General features: G+C 43.9%; 1 protein-coding gene across 1 annotated transcript in view; it reads left to right on the top strand.

Annotated features, from left to right (window-relative positions):
* Positions 1–22,635, top strand: part of LOC134540881 (methyl farnesoate epoxidase) — a 49,053-nt gene that overhangs the window by 7,611 nt on the left and 18,807 nt on the right. Inside the window, exons 2-6 of the mRNA XM_063383909.1 lie at positions 2,997–3,082; positions 7,747–7,998; positions 10,513–10,919; positions 14,325–14,433; positions 22,432–22,612. Of these exons, the coding sequence (XP_063239979.1) occupies positions 2,998–3,082; positions 7,747–7,998; positions 10,513–10,919; positions 14,325–14,433; positions 22,432–22,612 (1,034 nt within the window). The 5' untranslated portion in view covers position 2,997. The remainder of the gene's footprint in view (positions 1–2,996; positions 3,083–7,746; positions 7,999–10,512; positions 10,920–14,324; positions 14,434–22,431; positions 22,613–22,635) is intronic.

The following is a 22,635-nucleotide window of genomic DNA, read 5'->3' as shown; positions in this document are numbered from 1 at the left end:
TTGAGAATTTAAAAATTTTTAACGAAGATTTTACTTATTATTAATATATCTGATACAACCCAACCAAAATTTCGCTTTATTTATTATTTGCTACACTTTCCATAAACTAATACACGGAAAAATTAAAGATAAAAAAAAACCTAATTTTAAAAGAAAAGAAAAAGGCTGTCTTTCGCAATATCTTTCTATCATAACTCGAGAATTACGTCGAAACATTTTCATTGTTAACTTTAAGCTTACCTGAACAAGAAAAAAGTACTTTACGCGTTATTGCGCGAAGTCGTGTTGAGCTTCGAAGTTTTGATTACACATCTTAGAAACACAGCGGATGATGAATTTTTGTATCTGTTTCTGCAGAGTTGCTGTCTTTCTGTTTACTGTAATTTAATTGAAATGCCTATCTGGAAACCCGCAATTTATCACAAGAAAATAAACGAGAGACCGGTATCGGAGATATTACTTATCAGGCAATGCAGTAAGCATATCAGCACAGAAGCGCTCCGGAAGACTGTAGCGCCACGTCTATAGTGGACTCCGAACTACTGTGGAGCCAGCTCTATTCTCGGCATAAAACCATCACGGCCAGCGAGGATCTGGTTTCGGTGTGTTGTAAACCAAACTGTGACTAAGCGAATGCTTACAGTGCTTATTTCAGTCTATGTATGTTTGTATGACAAGGGCCGAATTTCAGAGTGTAATTAAACTTTTTTTTTTTACTTGTTCCTTACTTAGGTCCGCAGAGAGTTAGGGGCAATTGGGGGGGAGGGGGGCGGAGATAGGTGTTCCTATCGAGTTTTAGGATTGTTGTTATGTATGTGTTTCCAATGATAGTAGGACGAAATTCCATATCTAGGTATTGCAAACCATACAATTTAGCCAGTACGCTCAGGCACACCTACAGTTGTGGCCACTGTAACGTTTACAGTCTTTAAAGTGTTATTTATTATGAGATTTGAATAATTGTACATTTAGTAATGGGGGGGGGGGGTTCCCGACAAAATTATTTGTTCCATTACTTCCACAAAGTTTGTTCGAATTACTAGCTGAGGACACCCCGCTTTATGGGTTACGTTTTGGTATATCTGTACAGTTCATGCCGGTCCAGTTCATTGTAGTACATGGGATAACATTCTAGTACATTCAATGACGGGTGGTCGGTGGTAGCTGTTCGGATACATTCATTCAGGACTTGCCACCAATATACTTCGCTACTCAGTTATAAGAAATTTTGGAAGGTTCGAGAAGTTTCTCGAAAGTTCTAAAACTTTCTAGAACATTCTGTCATGTTCGTACATCTTTGCCATCTGCCGGTAAACTCGCTACTCAGTGAATCTGTTCTAAATCATCCTAAAACATTTTCGGGCTTCTCACGAGAAAGCAATGTGTTAAGAAGAGATCAGCAACACCCACTCCCACCCACGCACAGAACTGCTACCAAACTCTCTTGTCAATGGGAGACCAAGGGCTATCTAACCGCTAGTGGGAAGGGGGGAAGAGGATATTGCGAATAAAATTGAGTGTTTACGAACACACGCTTTACTTTTATATAAGTATATTGATTTGGTGACACAATGACGTAACAGCGCGAACAGCACCCAAGCGCGGTGGTGCCCGTGATGGACTGGGTCCGCGCGGTGAGGCGGCAAGTCGCTTCCAGGGTGCTTTCTACCGAGACGACCGCTCCACCTTCGAACAAAGCTTCGGGAAAGGTCGGGAACCGGGAGTTAAATTACGTAATAAACATGTTGCGGCGCCGATTTCTATAGGCGCTGCTCGATGCTAGACGAGAGCAGCGGCGCGCGCCCCGCGCCCCGGACTTCAGGCGCATCTGCTCATTGTGTTCGCGAAGTTGTGCGGCTGGGAGTGACGTCGTTGGCGGGACACGACTTCAGAGGTGAATAAATAAACCTTTGGAGTAACACCCAGCCCAGCAAGACGTACATGACCCCGTTAACGATTTCTGTGCGATTCTGGGCACGGGTCAGGTGCATCGAAACGGAAAGGGGTGGTAAATGTGCAGTTGTTCTGCCCATGGGCGTAGATCCCGTGGAAAAGGAGGGGGGGGGGGGGGTGGAGGAGACAAGAATTAAGAAGCCCCTCGCTGAGGGGGTCCACTTGTGATTGTAAAGTCGTGACCTTGAAACGGGGTTGATAAACGTAAACATAAAAACTATTTTTGATGGAAAAACTTTTTGTATATTTTTAAGTTTTCTGCTTAGTGCATGCATATAGGCCAAAATATGTCAGTATACAACATACAAGCAACCCATCCAAACATGACTTGTGTTGGTTAAAACCTTCGCACAAAACTCTCGGGTCTCCCTACCCCCCACCTCCACCTGCTTGCGAATCCTACAGATTTGCGCCCCTGGCTCTTCCTATATAAGAGGAAACGTATTTTACATTTTGGAATTTTGTGGTGTATTTGGATAACGTCTCTGTACTTTCAGTAAAATACTTCAGTGATTATTTTCAAGTGCTCCACTCTTTGTAAAAAATTAAATGCTTGAAGTACCTTTATAATATGACAATATTTCATATATAATATATTTCTAACTTCGTTTATATTGAATATGTCTAACAATAAGTATCAAACATGAACACATTTTTTGGCGCAAAACGTTTTGGCTATCACCTAATGAATATCAACACGAAAATAAATTACGCTGCAAAAACGATCTGATACTTGGATACAAGTCTAGCGAAATTAGAAATTAACTAATTGAAATAATTTTCGGTATGAAATGCTCATGTTTTCAGTAAGTTGCCTGTATTAGTTTGTAGATAAAACACAATGTTAAGACAGAGAGATATGCGGTTAAGAAAGAGAAAGTAAGTTTCGTAGAATCAGAAATGTTTTCCTTCTCCGACGCCAGTTACAACGGACTGCTCTAAATCGAAGTGAAAGCCATGTCGGCGCTGTGCCGTTTGCCTTCTGCCGGCGGCTGATTGCGTGCATGACGAATACTCACCCTAGGCCTGTTCACGTGTTTCAGCATGTGGCTGGCCGCCATCTTGTTCCTGTGCATCCTGGCGCTGCTCATATACCTGGACACCAGGAAGCCAAAAAACTTCCCGCCAGGTAAGCTGCAGAGTACAGTGCCCGTCTAAAGTTAAGATCATTACGAAATTCGTACAAAAAGTTCCTGTCCTTAAAATTTTGGTGCAATCTTTTGTAAACCATTATCCGCCGTTTTTTCTCTTGTCAAAGATAATTTTCTTCATTTAATTTATTTAAATCGATTTATTAGTTCACAAGATGTTAAATTTTACAGGCTTTAGTAAAGCAGAATTTTTGTGCACTTTATTATGTGGAAAAATATGAAGACGTAATATATTGACTGTAATCAAACGACACAAAACATTCAAAATACTACAGAACTATACAAACAAATACACAAATGACAAAGCAGGTACTGCAAGCAGGCAGGCACTACCGGTGGGAAGGCATCACCAGCAGGGAACGATCCGCAGGCAGGTAGGCGCTTCAACAGGTAGGCACCACCCGCAAGAAAAGTCCCACAGGCAGGTAGGCGCTACAACAGTTAGGCATCACATGCAGGGAAAGACCCGCAGGCAGTTAGACCCAATACTTGAAACAGGTACCAATAGGAACCATGTTTGGTCAATCATCAAATAAATAAAATGGGACCTAAGGAAACTGATGGTTTTGCTAAAGCAACGGTATCAGCAATGGTGTCTAGTAAATTGAGATATCTTTTAAATCTTGTGAAATCGTAACGCTTGAAAGTTGATGGCTTAAAGAAATTAAAACGGATTTTACAATACCTTGCTGTTTGAGTCTAGTACACAAACATCTGGTATTAAGAATGAACTAAATCTGCTCAAACAAGAATTATGCAGGAAAAACTATGATACGAAAACCTGGAGTTAAATAGCCAATCAAACGCCTGGTAACAAGAGCTCTGAACATGCGACCACATCATGTAACAGTGGCTCGACTGATGACCCACTTAGACGCAGTGGGAATATCGAGACGTCAGCAACAGTCCAAATAAACAGTTTGTCGAAGAACAAGAATTTATCGTGGTTCAAAGCAAGCGCAAACTGAAAATTATCCATCAATGAGGAAACCAATACAATGGTGATCCCAGACATTATGGGGGGCCGGGGCCATTTACTTTTGCGGAACCCTGATATTCTGGAAAGAGGCCATATTACTGGGAGTATGAGGTGTATGCAATAGCCCTTTAGTTGAAAGAGGGGATCGGGGGCCCTCACCCTGAATAATCGAAAGAAAGAAAAGGTCTTTAAAACGTTTTAAAGCCAAGCTGAAACTTTAAATTACGACGATTGTTTTGCTTATTTATCTTAATAAATATTGATATGCCTATTAAAATTCGAATAAAAAATGTTATATAGTGAATTAACTCATGTACCTACCCTTACTTCGCTACGGAACTCTACAGGCATAACACTTTTGCACTGCTCATAAATACAGAAATATTCCAGATGCTCTGTTAATACTAGGAGACTTTCATGTGGCTGGTGTTGTCTGGCCTCCTCTTCCAATAGAAATTACAAAAAGGTTGACTATTTATATAGACCTAAAGTTATAAAGAATTATGACTTATCTTATTTCTTTAAGACAACTGATGTTAACATAATGACTGATCTTTTAACTTCTTGTTTAAGTGATAATATTCATTCTTGCATACCTAGCCTTTAAGAAAGGCTTGAAAATACACTCTTTGGTTTTCCTTGGAATAAATACGAGTATTAGAATATATAAAAAATGAGCATTTTCATAAACTACGTAAAAGAAATTCCGGCATGCTTTATTATTAAAATGTTTCTTACTATAGTAAAATAGCCTAAAATCTCATTAAACGTGACATAATGTATTGGTCACAAAGGTTTAGCAATAATATAAAAAAATCCTAAGGAAATTCTAGAACTGTGTCAAGATTATGAAAGATGGCTGGTTACCATCAACAACTATCTTTAATTTTAATGATGCCCAACTATTCGCATCTCGTGTGATGATTCTTGACGCGGGAGCCAGTGCGCCGCACTATTAGTCCACCCGCCTCACAGCGGCGTTGTGAGGGAGAGGGAGATCCAGGCGCTGGCCCTGTGTCTCTATTCACTGCGGCATCGAGAAGCTTGTGTCACGATATCGCAAATGCCTCGATCGTTTTGGCGATTATGTAGGCAAATAAGTAAGACCCTGTTGAACGTTTGATAGTAAAATTATAAATTTTATGTAAATTCGTCTTTTTTTATAGCACAACAGAGGTTAAAAATACAGCCCTCATATTTACAGATTAAGCTCTAATTTTAACAATCTTGAAAAAAATTGTGTTTCTTTCGTAGTTATATTAGTACTAAACACCTTTGTACAATTATTAACAATTATATAAACAAAATTTATCCTCCCTTTGATAAATAGTACTTATTATGTTTTATATATTTTATAAGATATAGTTTTTATTTTTTAAATGTTATAAATGTAGCCCTAGCATAGTTGCATTTATGTGTATTACTGTGTGTTTATCATATGTATTTGTCTGGTCTTGTCCTTGTAGTATTTTGTCTTGTTTTGACACCAATATAGCAGTTCACGCTTAATTTAATACATTCGCGAGCCCTGTTCAAGACTTACTTTCATCAACATTCCGTCTTACACCTAAATATCATTGTCACGATCCTAGTGACCTGTAGACATATATCAAAGAAGGCGAAACTGTTTGTTGTTAAAAATGGAAAAATAAGAAAAATAACATCACGGTAAGTATTATTTCAGTGTACAAAAACAAAATAAATGTAAATTTTAGCAGCCAAAAATTTAATAAATAACCCTTCATATGACATTAAGTCGACAAACTACTTTTCTTCTTGATGCGCAACCGACGTTACTGTGTGTATACCAGGGTCCGCTTGCTGTTTCAGAAGCTCCTCAAAGTTTAGGGAGAGGCTCCTGTTCAGAAATTAATGCTTTCCCCATGAAACTTCATTTTTACCAGTGAAAGTTAAGATCAGAAGGCCACATACTCGAACCCGCTTGTCAGAGTGGGTTCACGTTCAATCATTCCAAGAGTACTGGAAGTGGTGTTTTGTAGTGGTTAGGCCGGAATTACATCAGCCTGTCGCCTCAATCCGTCCGTTCTTCATTCGTGGCCTGCAGCCAGTTAGAGGGCCCGAAAAAGTTTTATCCGTCGGCCCATCAAAAGTTCGGCAAATTTTAGGATATATTATAATTATCTACTTTTTGGTTGCGTCAGTCAATTTTCACAAAAATACAGGCCAGTGGAGTTTATATTTGTTCGTTCGGGTGTTTTGCGTCATAAAATGGCGGTTTTTCAAACTCACGTCCAAACATTTCAATCATGACTCTGCATTTTTCCGAAGATTTGCTATTAAAATACTTACAGTAACACGGAGATAAATAACAACTAACATTCATATAAAGGTCTTGGGAAACATGGATTGTTGGCATCATTTGTTTGGGAAAATATTTTGACGGACGGACGATATCTGACAGAGGAGAAGAGATATTGTAATTCCGACTTTAGTTTAAAATTTTGTATCGTGTAAATTGTATCAAATTTGGCAGTTCTAAAACGGAGTACCAATGTTCTGTTTATTCTTCCGCCACCGTCGTTGTGTCAACAGTGTTCGTGTGGTTGTAAATAGTGATTGGCCAAATCACAATTTTATTGTTTTCGAATCTCGAATTCGAATCCCAGAGGGTACCCCGAATACACCCCTCGAATCCGAAACTATGTCTCAAGTCTCACAAATGAAATAAAGCAGAAGAAATAAAAATATTAACTATGGTGTTGAAAACTTCAACACTTTAAATGTTTGTTTCACAAAACGAAATTCTAGAATCAATAATTATTTATATAATCAATATTATTTATATAATTACATGTTAAATTACAAGATCTTGGGGAATGGTAACAAAATAGGTATGAAGGAAAAAAAATACCTCGTATACTTAAGAGGCTGTGTTGAATTTCTAAATTTACTTTATTTCTTCTAATAACTTATTTTTCCTCTACTATCGAATCCTTCGAATACTAAGTATTTAAGCTATTTTAGGATTAATTTGGTTGGCCAATCCCTAGTTGTAAACAAACACGATGTGTTGCTGTGGGAGACGGGTGCCACTGGAACCGCCTCTGAGACGTGTGTGGTTGGGCCCAGGGGGGCGAAACTGAACGGGCGGAAAATGACCACTAAAAAACTGTGCTGCTGAGAAATGCCAACATCAAAAATTAAGTTTTAAACATAAAGAAAATGTAGAAAGTTCTTAAACATAATGAGTTAAATAATAAAAAAGTAATTTTACAGATATTATTAGATCAGAATTTATTGGAATGGTTTATTAACGTGGTAGCGTATTGAGTATAATTGGAAGCTATTATACTTTTGAATTATTTTTTTTACAAATGTTGCGTTATTTTGGTAGCAATGAAATAAGCACGGATGTCATGTGCACATGTGCAAACGTGTGCGCATGCGTATTTTTTTCGCAATTGAAACTGAAATTATGATTTTCAACACGCACAATTTTTCGGCTATGCAGTTTTTTTTTTTTTTTAATTTTTGAAACAAAATATAAAGCACTTTAACGTAGTGTTTTGGTTGTTCCGTATTCAATGCACGAAAGAAAAAAAAACACCCAACGTTTTGATTGGAAAAGTTAATGTAATGACTTGAAGGATGTTGGGTTGGCGATAAGAAGCGCGCAGTTGGTGACTGTGGTGGTTGCCGCAGGGCCCGCCTGGCTGCCGATAGTGGGCAGCGCGCTCACCCTGCACCTGCTGCGCCGCAGCACGGGCTACCTCTACAAGGCGACGGCCGAGCTGGCGCGCCAGTACGGCCCCGTGGTCGGCCTCAAGGTCGGCAAGGACCGCATCGTCGTGCTGCACTCGCACCAGGCCATCCGCGACATGATGTCGCGCGAGGAGTTCGACGGCCGCCCCACGGGGCTCTTCTACGAGACCCGCACCTGGGGCGTGCGGCGAGGTGGGTCCCGCTCCGCCTGTGCCTGCCTTGTCTGCGCGTCACTGTCGCTGGCGCCAAACTGCAACTTGCATACCGTCATATACGCGTGCCATCCAGTTTGTCATGTATTCAAGATGAAATGACTCTAAATAATTATTTTTATTTACCATCTATAAGTTGAATTCATAAATATTCTGGATAGTGAAATTAATACGTGGTGGCAATATGTGATGTGTGGTCGTTTTGGTTCGTTCACCCCGAGTGGAAACCAGTCTAGTTACGTCCCTGATCATTGAGTTCCACTGCCCTTACATCTTCAAAATTGTTTTTAAAATGCATACTCAATCCTTGGAAGTTTTAAATAGAAATAATATTTTTTTTCTTTTTCACGAGTTTTATGGCCTTGAAACGTAACAATTTTCCAAATCCATAAAATTCAAAATGTATTTTCTTTTCTCGAAAGCATAAATATCAAGCTCAAGATCAGAAATATTTTTAAGTTCATATACAGGTAAGTTAATATTTTCTCTAGTTTAACTGTGTTATTGTCACACTGCAGTTAAAACTGCTTCCGCGATGGCCCGTGGATTGGCCTGCCACATTCGCGCAGTCACGTCTGTCTGATGCGTCGGAGCTGATGGTGCAGATGCGGATATGGCATTTGATTGGTTCACGTGAAAAATGACGTCATGACCTGATATTACAGTCGCGTGGAGCAGGTCTGTCTTACCGGAGCTGGTGAACTTGAACTTTCGAGGTCAGACAGCACCATCTGCATCTGACGTCATGAACAATATTCGCCAATGAGAACCACGATGAGTATAAAAAATTGTAAAATCACGCGAAAATAATTATTTTCAAAAAAGTGTTTTAATTATATGTTTATATAATGTCTTGGGCACCATTTTGTTTAATTTGTATTCTATTAAATGGCTTTTTAACGGAAAATGAAGCACCCAAAAAAGGAAATAAAATTACAAATGTGTTTACGCATGAAAATACCATGTTTGGTCAAAATATATATATAAATCTTAGTTAAATTTGAATCAAAATAATCGAAATTCCATTGATAAATATTTACATTAATTAATATTTTGTATCAAGCTCTTGAGAAAAGCCAAGGTGAATATCTATAGCAATCCTCCGTGCTGTCCTCTGCGTGTGCAACAAACAAGTGAATGTGGCTGCCACAAAAGCCACCAGACATAATGGTCGGGCAACACGGTCAGACAGGTCAGACAGACGTGACTGCGGATGTGGCAAGATGTTTACCAGCCTGACCGCCGTGGTCGGGCCTACTCTGTCCCTGGACGGAAGCCCCACACGACGTGGTGGGCTTCATTCGCCCGATGACTCGAGTCACTGACTCGTCTCAACGCTCAGTAAGCCTTATGAGCTATGAGTCCTGCCACCAGAATCCCAGAGGCAACTCATACCGGTTGCACGGTATGTGCTGCAAAACAAAATTGTAATATTTGTTATAGCAAGCATCGTCATGATGCTTGTCAGAGCCAGTACCAGGTGAAGTACTGTCGCCATTTTATTAATATGAATTAAGTTTTGCCTGTTTCTGAGTAGCTGAAATAATGTTTACACCATATAAAAAAAAGATATATATGTCTTGTTGATGTTTAGTAATTTGATAAAATGTGTATTAAAATATCTTTTAAGTATTGTTTTAATTATCTGGTGTAAAATAACATAAGTGTGATTCGAGCTACGAGTTCCAGTCCCTGAGGAACAGATACAACGTTGTTGCCTAGCCAGTGTGTTTTTATTTGGTAGAGAACCATTGGCAGTTGATGCGAATGAAGCTGAACTGCCATGCCGCAGGGCAATCCCCCCAGGTGTGGCTCGACCGTCACTCGCGACTGGCGAACACTTGTGTCTAGCCGCTGACAACTGTGCCGCATCTTCGGCTAGCCTCGGGTATGCTCGGCACACCCGACACTCCTGACGAAAAAAGACGGCGCGGAAGGATGGACAACTCATGATAACCAATGGTCAATTAGGTTAGGTTAGCTACATTATAAATACTTTAAAATATCGTGGACGGTTGATTTGGTTAGGATAGCTACATTAAAGATACTGTGAAATCATGTAAACGGTTTCGTAGTGCTGGATAGCTACATATTAAAAAGTTATTTGCTATGCAACTATAAAATGATTTTACAGTATTTTTAATGTAGCTATACTTACCTTATATAACCAACCATCCACAATGTTTTAAAGTATTTATAATGTAGCTAACCTACTGATTAATTCTTTAAATTACTTCTTGCTAATTTTAAGAATGACATCTTATAAGTTAAATGCAGTTTATTTGAACACGGTAACTGAAAGTGTGAGCGCACAAAAAATTGTTGTGGTTGTTGTGTCGTTCATGCACTGTCATACTCACGAGCAGCGGCGTGAATTCCCGAAGATGCGGCACAGTTGTCAGCGGCTAGACACAAGTCCGGCGAACACCTGGCGGACAGTCCACTGCAGGGGAATACAGGGGAATACACTGGGTGTCGTGTCCCTCGTGCGCAGGCGTGCTGCTGACAGACGAGGAGTTCTGGCAGGAGCAGCGGCGCTTCGTGCTGCGCCACCTGCGCGAGTTCGGCTTCGGCCGGCGCACCATGGCGCAGATGGTGGAGGAGGAGGCGGCGCACATGGTGGCGGCCCTGCGCGCGCGCGCCGGCTCCGTGCTGCCCATGCACGACGCGTTCGGCGTCTACGTGCTCAACACGCTGTGGTCCATGATGGCGGGCGTGCGCTACAGCGCCGACGACACCGAGCTCAAGAAGCTGCAGGGACTGCTGTCCGAGCTGTTCGCCAACATCGACATGGTGGGCAGCCTGTTCAGCCAGTTCCCGCTGCTGCGCTTCCTGGCGCCCGAGCTGTCTGGCTACAAGCAGTTCCTCTTCATTCACCACAAGCTCTGGAAGTTCCTCAAGGTCAGCCTAGCTTGCATCCGTCCGATCGCACGAATACCCATCTATATCAGTATTTGTACACCCAAACACTGACATAGGTGAAACTTGCCGTCATAATCTATTATAACTCATAGTTTAAAAAATATATATATGAGCGAGACTTTCAGTATTCGCCAGTGATGTGTAAATACCTAATGTGTATCTATCTATTCGTGTGTTATCATGTTGTAAAAAAACATAATACGAAACTCGGACATGAAAATTAAAGTAGAATGCTTCAAAATAATGCCGAACTTGATAAATATACGTAAAGTATTCATTTTTTGGAAAAACAGTAAATTTTTTTTATCCCTTTTTTAAAACTTCACTATTGATTTATAGGGCTAGCCGAACATTAGGAGTAACGAACGTGTCGCATGTAAATACCTCAACGCTGAACCTGTGACACTTCCCCCTAAACTGTAATTATCATCACCTGCGTTTTTTTTTTCAGGTCATACTTTTTTAGGCGCGTTGAAGGAGTAATTTGAGTATGCATCATAAATGCAATGAAATAAGTGCGTATTACACAACAAAAATTTAACATGTTGAAAGTTCAATGCGCATGCATGCATAAACTGCTACAGGCGCAAGTCGAAGTCTTCAAGATGGCGGGCCCACGTGTGGCAACATTCACCTATATATATTAAATTTCGCGAACATCGAGGGTTGTACTAGCTTATTCATGTGGTAAAACTTGATGGTAGTAAAACTATCCTGGAATACATTTTGTAAACTTGAATAGTCATAACAAGATATAATCGCAACTTAAAAAATACCTATAATTTAATAGCCACGGAAATGTTTTGGAACAAACATGGCGTCAAATATATTTAACATTATGTTGGTTCTCTAAAGCATTACGAACGCGGCGCTATCATTTGAGTTTTTTTTTTTTAAACTTAAAGTTTCACTCCATTAGATACATTAAAACATAATTAACCTGAACATTTTAAAACACATATTATAAAACTAAGTACATGCATGTATATTTGTTTTTGCTTAAACGATAGAAATCAGTTTGTTAATACTTCTTAAAACAAAATTGAACCCTTTTTAGATGATTCAATAAGATTTAACAGCAAAGGTTTCATCATGAAATTATTTTATTCAACATTGCGTCGAATATATGTAGGGTAACAATGTATTCTGTCTCTACAATATGACAAACGCTGTGCTCTCTCTACATTTCAATGTTATCTAAGGATTCTCGAATTTGTAATGCGATTGACTATAAATTATAACATAAAGTATTAAAGGATATTATGAAGGATATTATAAAGTTTAATTTGGCACACCAATACGCTTAGTATTTCCCCCGATGTACGGAAAAGTTAATATATACGGATGACCCACGTGGGTCCGCCATCTTTGGGGTCGTCCATTAATCACGTGATGTGTTTTTAGCAAATTTTTAACCCCCCCTCCCCCCCTAGTGATTTGTGGTGAGGTTTTAGACTACACCCCCCCCCCCCCAGGAAATAACGTGTATTTTTTTGGTACAAAATATTTTTAAAAATTTCAGAATATTATCTTTAAATATATGTATAATCTAATTTAATTCTGGAAAATTAAGGACAGCATGTATTCGGCGCCAAAATCACAGTCTTACTGGCGACTGGCAAGCCGAGCCGGGCGGGGATATTGTTGCCTGGCTACGGCGAGTCAAGGTCACGCGTCGCTTTTCGGTTTAGTAGAAATCGCGCGAAAAAATAAATACACGTGATATCTCTCTACACCCCCCCCCCCCCCTTTTGTGATATTTCGTGATTTTTCCCGACCCCCCCCCCCCCCCTTTTCAAGCCTCACGTGATTAATGGACGATCCCTTTACGAGATTTCTGAGACTTCCACATATGGCAGCAAAGTGTTTAGGGGCACATTCCAGTTCTAATCGATTTACGTTCAATTCACGAAATTATTCCTACCAAATGCCGTATACCGGTATCTAAGATGTTTGCAAATAAAATAAAAAAGTCTTAAGATACATTGACAAGTTCCAAATACAGAGTAGGCCTATATTCCGTATTGCAAGAATGCTTAAGTGAATACAAAATTTAATTCACTTAATATTATGATTTGTGACAACATTCGTCTCTGAATAAGGTAGGCTAATATACAATGTATGACACGAAAAAAAAAATATGGATTGTATTAATTGCATTTATTTTCTTTTTTACTCTTAGGTATTTGTCTGACGTATTTATGTATGTAATATTACAGTTGGTGTTAAAACGCAGAGGTCCTTTAGCCTGAATGCGTACGTTGCAAAATGGATGCACTAACTATAGCAGGCACTTTAAAAAATACAAGGCGTACCTAATTCTAGTCTAGTGGCACAGCTCTTGTAGCACCACAGAGAAGATACATATTCTTACTGTATTATTATTGCTATCTTGATGTGATCCCTACAGGATATATATATATATATATATATATATATATATATATATATATATATATATATATATATTGGCGTTCAGTTGGACGACCTACGACAACTACACACTTCACATACTGCCTACGTCACAGGCGTTAGCTACAGTTAGATAAGATACTTAAGTTGATATTCCAAGATGCTCGGGCAAGGTAGCGAATAAGCACTGCCTTGTTGGGATACAACCGTAACCTAACTCGTGGGAAGTATTCCTGAACGTATCCAAACCGAATCTCAGTAATGGATCGAATTGGAAACCGTTTTAATAAACGGTGCCCTGCAAGATACTAGAAACTGGTTTTAACGTATTTTAGCAGACGTTTTGCAACCATCGATACAACTGTTACGGTAAAAATACTAGAGATAGCAACACCATTTCATACAGTAGAACCGCCTGTCTAATTTTCTCAAGTACTTTTTAAGTTGCGGTTATTTCTTGCTATGACCATTAAAGTGTACAGACTGTATTCCAGGATAGTTTCGCTATCATAAAGTTACATTCGGGACTCCTAAATGCTTGGTAGGTCCCCAATGATCACAAAAGTGACTATATACTAGTTAATGGCGCCAGACGCGGGTCCGCCATCTGGATAAAATCAACGAAAAAGTGAGCTCTGCGTATGCGCGGAAGTTTGGCTAACAGATTGACAACGGATATGACATTTAAATCCGTTCCCTAAAAATAAAAATAAAACTTGCCTTGTCCTATTGTGCATTAGGAATGCGGTTATGGTACATGTAGCATATTCAACACCTAAGCCCTTTTTTTTTGTGTCTTGGAATGCCGATCTTGTTCAGAATCAATTCCCACCAAGGTTGCTTCTTACATTGTAATCGAAGAGAACATGAAGTGATGCCACAAGTGACACTTCAGTCCGAGCTAGTAAACACGCAGTGTCATGAATGCCACGTGTTCTGAGTGTCGTGTGACCTCACGCCGTCTGCCCACAGGCTGAGCTGGACAGACACAAGAAGACGTTCACTCCGGATTACAGCAGGGACTTCATGGACGTGTACCTGCACATGCTGGCTTCCGAACACAGGAAACCCAGCTTCTCAGGTAACTCGGGAGTCTGTTCCTCGAGCGTGTGGTAGCCATTATTCCTCCTGCAACTTCCCTCCCAAAAAATAACCTTGCAAACTAATTAATTATAGTAAAACAGAAGACTTAAGGCTTGGCCTCATACACCATGTTTATTATTTTATTTTTTCATAATAATTTTTTTTAAAGGCTAATTCTAAAAGTTAATCTCATACCTCCCTTGGATTGTTTTTCTGCCACGAATATTTGCAATAGATATTCTCTTAGTATAATGTTATTAGTGTCAAATATCCGCAAGTGATGACAATTGCGAAGAATAACGCGACTTTTTATGCCCATGATATCAGTTGATAATATTTGTGGCCGAACAATAAATGAAAAAAAGGTATCGAGTTAAAATTTTTATAATTAACCCTTAAATAAAAGTAATAACGGAATAATTAAAAAAAGCAAAATGGCGTGTAAAACCAAGCCTTAATTAATCATTACTGTGAGACCGCCCTGTTCATCAATTGCGCAACTGACCAGCAATTAGGCGGACTACAATCCGCCACTCATTTCGCGGGGTAGAACTGGACTGCCAATGTGATATCTTCCACAGATGTCTCTCCCATCCAGGAGCATATTCATCACACGCCAGTTTTAATCCCTTGCAGGACCATTATATACTATACTCCCCATATGGTGCAGAACTGGCTATGGCATTGGGAAATGGACACACCATTTCATCTCGACTTAGAGGTGTTAGGAGAAGGGCTACAACGAAGGACTGAGGCAACCCATCCCAGCATCACTGCCGCCCACTCCCCCTTAACCGCTGGGCTAACCTGTGGTTGAGTTCTCATCCTAAGAGTATCACAGGCGCTCTTTGACACCCCCCCCCCCTTCCCCAAGTGAGCCTGTGATCCGGCCGAAGTGCCTATAACCTCTACCAGCTGTCCAGGCTGGTGCCGGAGCTGTGTCGCCGCTCACCGTGTACCCATCAGTAGCAAGGTGGTTCTGCGGCCCAACTCGGCCAACGGACGACTGATCCCTACATGAAACGAGACGCCACTCCATTTCATTTCTTAATGTCGTGAGTGTTCGATCATCGAGCAGAAGATACCGTGTTGTTACTAGTGGGGAATATAGGGCTCGAAGGATATCCCAATTGTTTTATTTAATGTCTTTTAGATCAAAATTATTTAAACAAGCCTCTTGTTTCCTAGCCTGATACGTACTTCACACTAAATTTGAGTCCAGTGTCTGTCCGAACAGTGATGCTAACATAATTACTGGAGCCTTACTAGACGGTTTGATCCTTATCGCTGAACCACTGTTCCCAAACTCTCTTTCCCCACTAACCACTTGCGTGACGCGTTGCAAACACCACCTCGGTTCTTCCTGTATCCGGCCTCGAAGCCTCCCTTGCCAACCAAACACTCACTTATTGCATCGAAGTCCAAGTCTAAAAATGCCGCCCACACTTAATCCCTGTATCGCTTAACCCGGGAACAGCGCCCCCTAACAACCATCTTCCCCCCCCCCCCTTCTCTTCGCTAAACACACACGCGCGCGTACATTTTCTAACCGGCAATGAACTTACCAGGTATAATTGATTTTATATTCATGTACGTTATATACAAATTTTTAAATTATAATATTTTCATACCCATGTACTTACCAGTGTTTAAGTGTGCGTTTTGTTTCACGTACTGCATTTAAAAATGAATAATATAGTGTTCAAGGTTCAATTGCAAGACAAAATATGAATAAACACATTTTTTATTGTCACATTTTTAAATTAAAATATGGAAAAATTGTTTGACAAAGTACATACACTAAATTTACTTTTACCGTTTTATCACCTAAATTCTCTATACACATATTCAAATTTAAAAAAAAATTGTGATATTAATTTATGAATATAGGTAATTGGAACATAATATATATTTAACTATATCCTTTTAAGGTCTCTTAATAGATATTGTATAATTTATTTTATACTTGCCTATATTATATTGTTACGTGTGTACTATGTGGGGAGAACTGGACTCGTTGGGATAGCCCAATTAAGTTTTATTACAGTTTTATTAATTTCTAATATTTAAAGTACTAATAAATAATTGTACTTTAAAATTCCTGGTCACCAATCACTGGCACGTAAAGTCACTCAATGTCCGTCAAATTCCACAGTTCGCACTCCTCATTGGAGCTAGGCTCAACAGTGGTTAACCCCTTACCTCGCTCCTGTCCACACACAGTCTCGCGCCACTCAGTCGCACTCTCTCGGTCCCGTCGCTCCACGTCGCGCCACTCTCGAGGGGGTCTCTCACCCTCTTCGCCGATGCACTTTCCTTCACTCGCGGAACTCTCCGAACTCTCGTAACTCGCTCAGAACTGTCGCGGAATTCCCGCGGAAGCCGGTGTCACTGCTTCAGTACCTATGGCACCCAGATCGAACCGATGAGAGCGGCCTGTGACGTGTCGCATCATCCCGGGCAGACCCGGCGCCCGAAACATCAAGAGTTGCGACGCTTATTCACGCCACTCCACGCGGCGGCCTCTGTAAGTCCGGAATTCCCAAGCCGCTAAAGGTGATGATAGCCCGTAGTGGGACGATGCGTGGGGTGCGGAGGGGGAGGGGGTAGCGACGACCCTTGTAATCCGGCCAGGCACGCACGGCATGCCTTATGTCAATGGATGGTGCGTGACGTAAGTGGCCGTGTGGGGCCGCCAGCTCACTCCGAACTTGGCGCGCATCGCGTTCTTGCCTCTCGCGTTCGTAAAAATATAATAAAATGTCGGCCAATCCCTGGTCCACCAGTAGCCTGGCGCCAAGGGGCAACCTCTCCCCTCCCTCCCCACCCTCCCCCAGAGTCATTCTAGAACCAAAACACTGATTCAACTGGTCCGCGAGAGTGGCCAAGTAAGGATCTCGTGGTTTCTGACGCCTGCAGATGTCAGGACCGGTGGCTGAGCGATGACAGGTGGGAGCTGGGAGACAGAACAGGAGTCACAGCTAAGCGGGACCATGGAGAGCTTTGGGCCATTGGTGGGAAGGGAGGGAGGGAGCCAAAAGTCCAGGGTCAGACACGGATAGGACAAAAATTACAGTTCTATTGATAACATTACAAGTTTTGCAAATTTTCCAGATAAAGTTTAAAGTTATGACCATGGTAACTTAAGTTCTTTTTTTTAATTTTGGTGTTCAAGAATTTATAAATAACGTAATAGTGAGGCTTGCCTCTCACGTACCGGCCGTCTCTGGAGTCTACTTTGGTGACTCCATGGCTGGCCCGATGTACCTCTCATGCTAAATGTTCGTCATTCAAAGGTAGAATCCTATTCCATATACGACGCAAACACAGTTTATTTTAATTTCAGTAACGCTATTATCGCCTTTATTATTATTCATCATTTGTTATAATTTTACCTTTAAAGAAATTAAAGGGTTTGCACCAAAATGGATCCATATACAATTTCGATTGTTATGGGAAACAAGAAAACACTATTTTTAAAAAGCATTTTATTAGTTTGAGATAGTTAAATTAAGGTTTCAAAGTTATAGGGTACAGTGACATAGATCTGACACACTCCTAACGATAGAGCTACTATTTCTTACACAGTAATCAATAAAAAACTGAAAATGAATTATACCTGTATTTTTGGTGCTAGATAACATTTGATGCAGGCCTTTCAATTAGCCAAACAAAATTTAAGTACCTTGTTGGCTTTAAAACAATTGTTTTCAAAAGTTAGTTTTTTTTTTTTTTTTTTTTTTTTAAGTTTTCCGAAAAATAGCAGCCATCCTTTCCTGCGGCGTCCAGAACCCTCGGCAAGAACGAGTCAGCATACGTCCTGTTGCAGAGCTGCAGCTGCTGGCCATCTGCCTGGACATGTTCATCACCGTGTCATTAGGGCCCCGCCACGAGTCAGCATACCTACGTCCTGTTGAAGATCTGCAGCTGCTGGCCATCTGCCTGGACATGTTCATCACCGTGTCATTAGGGCCCCGCCACGAGTCAGCATACCTACGTCCTGTTGCAGAGCTGCAGCTGCTGGCCATCTGCCTGGACATGTCCATCACCGTGTCATTAGGGCCCCGCCACGAGTCAGCATACCTCACGTCCTGTTGCAGAGCTGCAGCTGCTGGCCATCTGCCTGGACATGTTCATCACCGTGTCATTAGGGCCCCATCACAGGTCAGCATACCTACGTCCTGTTGCAGAGCTGCAGCTGCTGGCCATCTGCCTGGACATGTTCATCACCGTGTAATTAGGGCCCCGCCACGAGTCAGCAGACCTCACGTCCTGTTGCAGAGCTGCAGCTGCTGGCCATCTGCCTTGACATGTTCATCATCGTGTCATTAGGGCCCCGCCACGAGTCAGCATACCTCACGTCCTGTTGCAGAGCTGCAGCTGCTGGCCATCTGCCTTGACATGTCCATCACCGTGTCATTAGGGCCCCGCCACGAGTCAGCATACCTACGTCCTGTTGCAGAGCTGCAGCTGCTGGCCATCTGCCTGGACATGTTCATAATCGTGTCATTAGGGCCCCGCCACGAGTCAGCATACCTCACGTCCTGTTGCAGAGCTGCAGCTGCTGGCCATCTGCCTGGACATGTTCATCACCGTGTCATTAGGGCCCCGCCACGAGTCAGCATACCTCACGTCCTGTTGCAGAGCTGCAGCTGCTGGCCATCTGCCTTGACATGTTCATCATCGTGTCATTAGGGCCCCGCCACGAGTCAGCATACCTCACGTCCTGTTGCAGAGCTGCAGCTGCTGGCCATCTGCCTTGACATGTCCATCACCGTGTCATTAGGGCCCCGCCACGAGTCAGCATACCTACGTCCTGTTGCAGAGCTGCAGCTGCTGGCCATCTGCCTGGACATGTTCATAATCGTGTCATTAGGGCCCCGCCACGAGTCAGCATACCTCACGTCCTGTTGCAGAGCTGCAGCTGCTGGCCATCTGCCTGGACATGTTCATCACCGTTTCATTAGGGCCCCGCCACGAGTCATCATACCTACGTCCTATTGCAGAGCTGCAGCTGCTGGCCATCTGCCTGGACATGTTCATAATCGTGTCATTAGGGCCCCGCCACGAGTCAGCATACCTCACGTCCTGTTGCAGAGCTGCAGTTGCTGGCCATCTGCCTGGACATGTTCATCACCGTGTCATTAGGGCCCCGCCACGAGTCAGCATACCTACGTCCTGTTGCAGAGCTGCAGCTGCTGGCCATCTGCCTGGACATGTTCATAATCGTGTCATTAGGGCCCCGCCACGAGTCAGCATACCTCACGTCCTGTTGCAGAGCTGAAGCTGCTGGCCATCTGCCTGGACATATTCATCACCGTGTCATTAGGGCCCCGCCACGAGTCAGCGTACCTACGTCCTGTTGCAGAGCTGCAGCTGCTGGCCATCTGCCTGGACATGTTCATCATCGTGTCATTAGGGCCCCGCCACGAGTCAGCATACCTCACGTCCTGTTGCAGAGCTGCAGCTGCTGGCCATCTGCCTGGACATGTTCATAATCGTGTCATTAGGGCCCCGCCACGAGTCAGCATACCTCACGTCCTGTAGCAGAGCTGCAGTTGCTGGCCATCTGCCTGGACATGTTCATCACCGTGTCATTAGGGCCCCGCCACGAGTCAGCATACCTACGTCCTGTTGCAGAGCTGCAGCTGCTGGCCATCTGCCTGGACATGTTCATAATCGTGTCATTAGGGCCCCGCCACGAGTCAGCATACCTACGTCCTGTTGCAGAGCTGCAGCTGCTGGCCATCTGCCTGGACATGTCCATCACCGTGTCATTAGGGCCCCGCCACGAGTCAGCATACCTCACGTCCTGTTGCAGAGCTGCAGCTGCTGGCCATCTGCCTTGACATGTCCATCACCGTGTCATTAGGGCCCCGCCACGAGTCAGCATACCTACGTCCTGTTGCAGAGCTGCAGCTGCTGGCCATCTGCCTGGACATGTTCATAATCGTGTCATTAGGGCCCCGCCACGAGTCAGCATACCTCACGTCCTGTTGCAGAGCTGCAGCTGCTGGCCATCTGCCTGGACATGTTCATCACCGTGTCATTAGGGCCCCGCCACGAGTCAGCATACCTCACGTCCTGTTGCAGAGCTGCAGCTGCTGGCCATCTGCCTTGACATGTTCATCATCGTGTCATTAGGGCCCCGCCACGAGTCAGCATACCTCACGTCCTGTTGCAGAGCTGCAGCTGCTGGCCATCTGCCTTGACATGTCCATCACCGTGTCATTATGGCCCCGCCACGAGTCAGCATACCTACGTCCTGTTGCAGAGCTGCAGCTGCTGGCCATCTGCCTGGACATGTTCATAATCGTGTCATTAGGGCCCCGCCACGAGTCAGCATACCTCACGTCCTGTTGCAGAGCTGCAGCTGCTGGCCATCTGCCTGGACATGTTCATCACCGTTTCATTAGGGCCCCGCCACGAGTCATCATACCTACGTCCTATTGCAGAGCTGCAGCTGCTGGCCATCTGCCTGGACATGTTCATAATCGTGTCATTAGGGCCCCGCCACGAGTCAGCATACCTCACGTCCTGTTGCAGAGCTGCAGTTGCTGGCCATCTGCCTGGACATGTTCATCACCGTGTCATTAGGGCCCCGCCACGAGTCAGCATACCTACGTCCTGTTGCAGAGCTGCAGCTGCTGGCCATCTGCCTGGACATGTTCATAATCGTGTCATTAGGGCCCCGCCACGAGTCAGCATACCTCACGTCCTGTTGCAGAGCTGAAGCTGCTGGCCATCTGCCTGGACATATTCATCACCGTGTCATTAGGGCCCCGCCACGAGTCAGCGTACCTACGTCCTGTTGCAGAGCTGCAGCTGCTGGCCATCTGCCTGGACATGTTCATCATCGTGTCATTAGGGCCCCGCCACGAGTCAGCATACCTCACGTCCTGTTGCAGAGCTGCAGCTGCTGGCCATCTGCCTGGACATGTTCATAATCGTGTCATTAGGGCCCCGCCACGAGTCAGCATACCTCACGTCCTGTAGCAGAGCTGCAGTTGCTGGCCATCTGCCTGGACATGTTCATCACCGTGTCATTAGGGCCCCGCCACGAGTCAGCATACCTACGTCCTGTTGCAGAGCTGCAGCTGCTGGCCATCTGCCTGGACATGTTCATAATCGTGTCATTAGGGCCCCGCCACGAGTCAGCATACCTCACGTCCTGTTGCAGAGCTGCAGCTGCTGGCCATTTGCCTGGACATGTTCATCACCGTGTCATTAGGGCCCCGCCACGAGTCAGCATACCTACGTCCTGTTGCAGAGCTGCAGCTGCTGGCCATCTGCCTGGACATGTTCATAATCGTGTCATTAGGGCCCCGCCACGAGTCAGCATACCTCACGTCCTGTTGCAGAGCTGCAGCTGCTGGCCATCTGCCTGGACATGTTCATCACCGTGTCATTAGGGCCCCGCCACGAGTCAGCATACCTACGTCCTGTTGCAGAGCTGCAGCTGCTGGCCATCTGCCTGGACATGTTCATAATCGTGTCATTAGGGCCCCGCCACGAGTCAGCATACCTCACGTCGTGTTGCAGAGCTGCAGCTGCTGGCCATCTGCCTGGACATGTTCATCACCGTGTCATTAGGGCCCCGCCACGAGTCAGCGTACCTACGTCCTGTTGCAGAGCTGCAGCTGCTGGCCATCTGCCTGGACATGTTCATCATCGTGTCATTAGGGCCCCGCAACGAGTCAGCATACCTCACGTCCTGTTGCAGAGCTGCAGCTGCTGGCCATCTGCCTGGACATGTTCATTACCGTGTCATTAGGGCCCCGCCACGAGTCAGCATACCTCACGTCCTGTTGCAGAGCTGCAGCTGCTGGCCATCTGCCTGGACATGTTCATCATCGTGTCATTAGGGCCCCGCCACAAGTCAGCATACCTCACGTCCTGTTGCAGAGCTGCAGCTGCTGGCCATCTGCCTGGACATGTTCATCACCGTGTCATTAGGGCCCCGCCACGAGTCAGCATACCTCACGTCCTGTTGCAGAGCTGCAGCTGCTGGCCATCTGCCTGGACATGTTCATCGCCGGCTCGGAGACGACGGCCAAGTCGCTGGGCTTCGGCCTGCTGTACATGCTGCTGTACCCGGAGGTGCAGAGGAAGGTCCAGGCCGAGGTGGACTCCGTGGTGGGCCGCGACAGACTGCCCACGCTCGCCGACAGACCCAAGTGAGTAGCCGTCCTCCCACCTG

This window comes from Bacillus rossius, chromosome 1 (assembly GCF_032445375.1).
Source record: "Bacillus rossius redtenbacheri isolate Brsri chromosome 1, Brsri_v3, whole genome shotgun sequence".
NCBI classification, from domain to species: domain Eukaryota; kingdom Metazoa; phylum Arthropoda; class Insecta; order Phasmatodea; family Bacillidae; genus Bacillus; species Bacillus rossius.
Note: the sequence above shows the minus strand (reverse complement) of the source record. Positions and strands in the feature narration are given on the sequence as shown.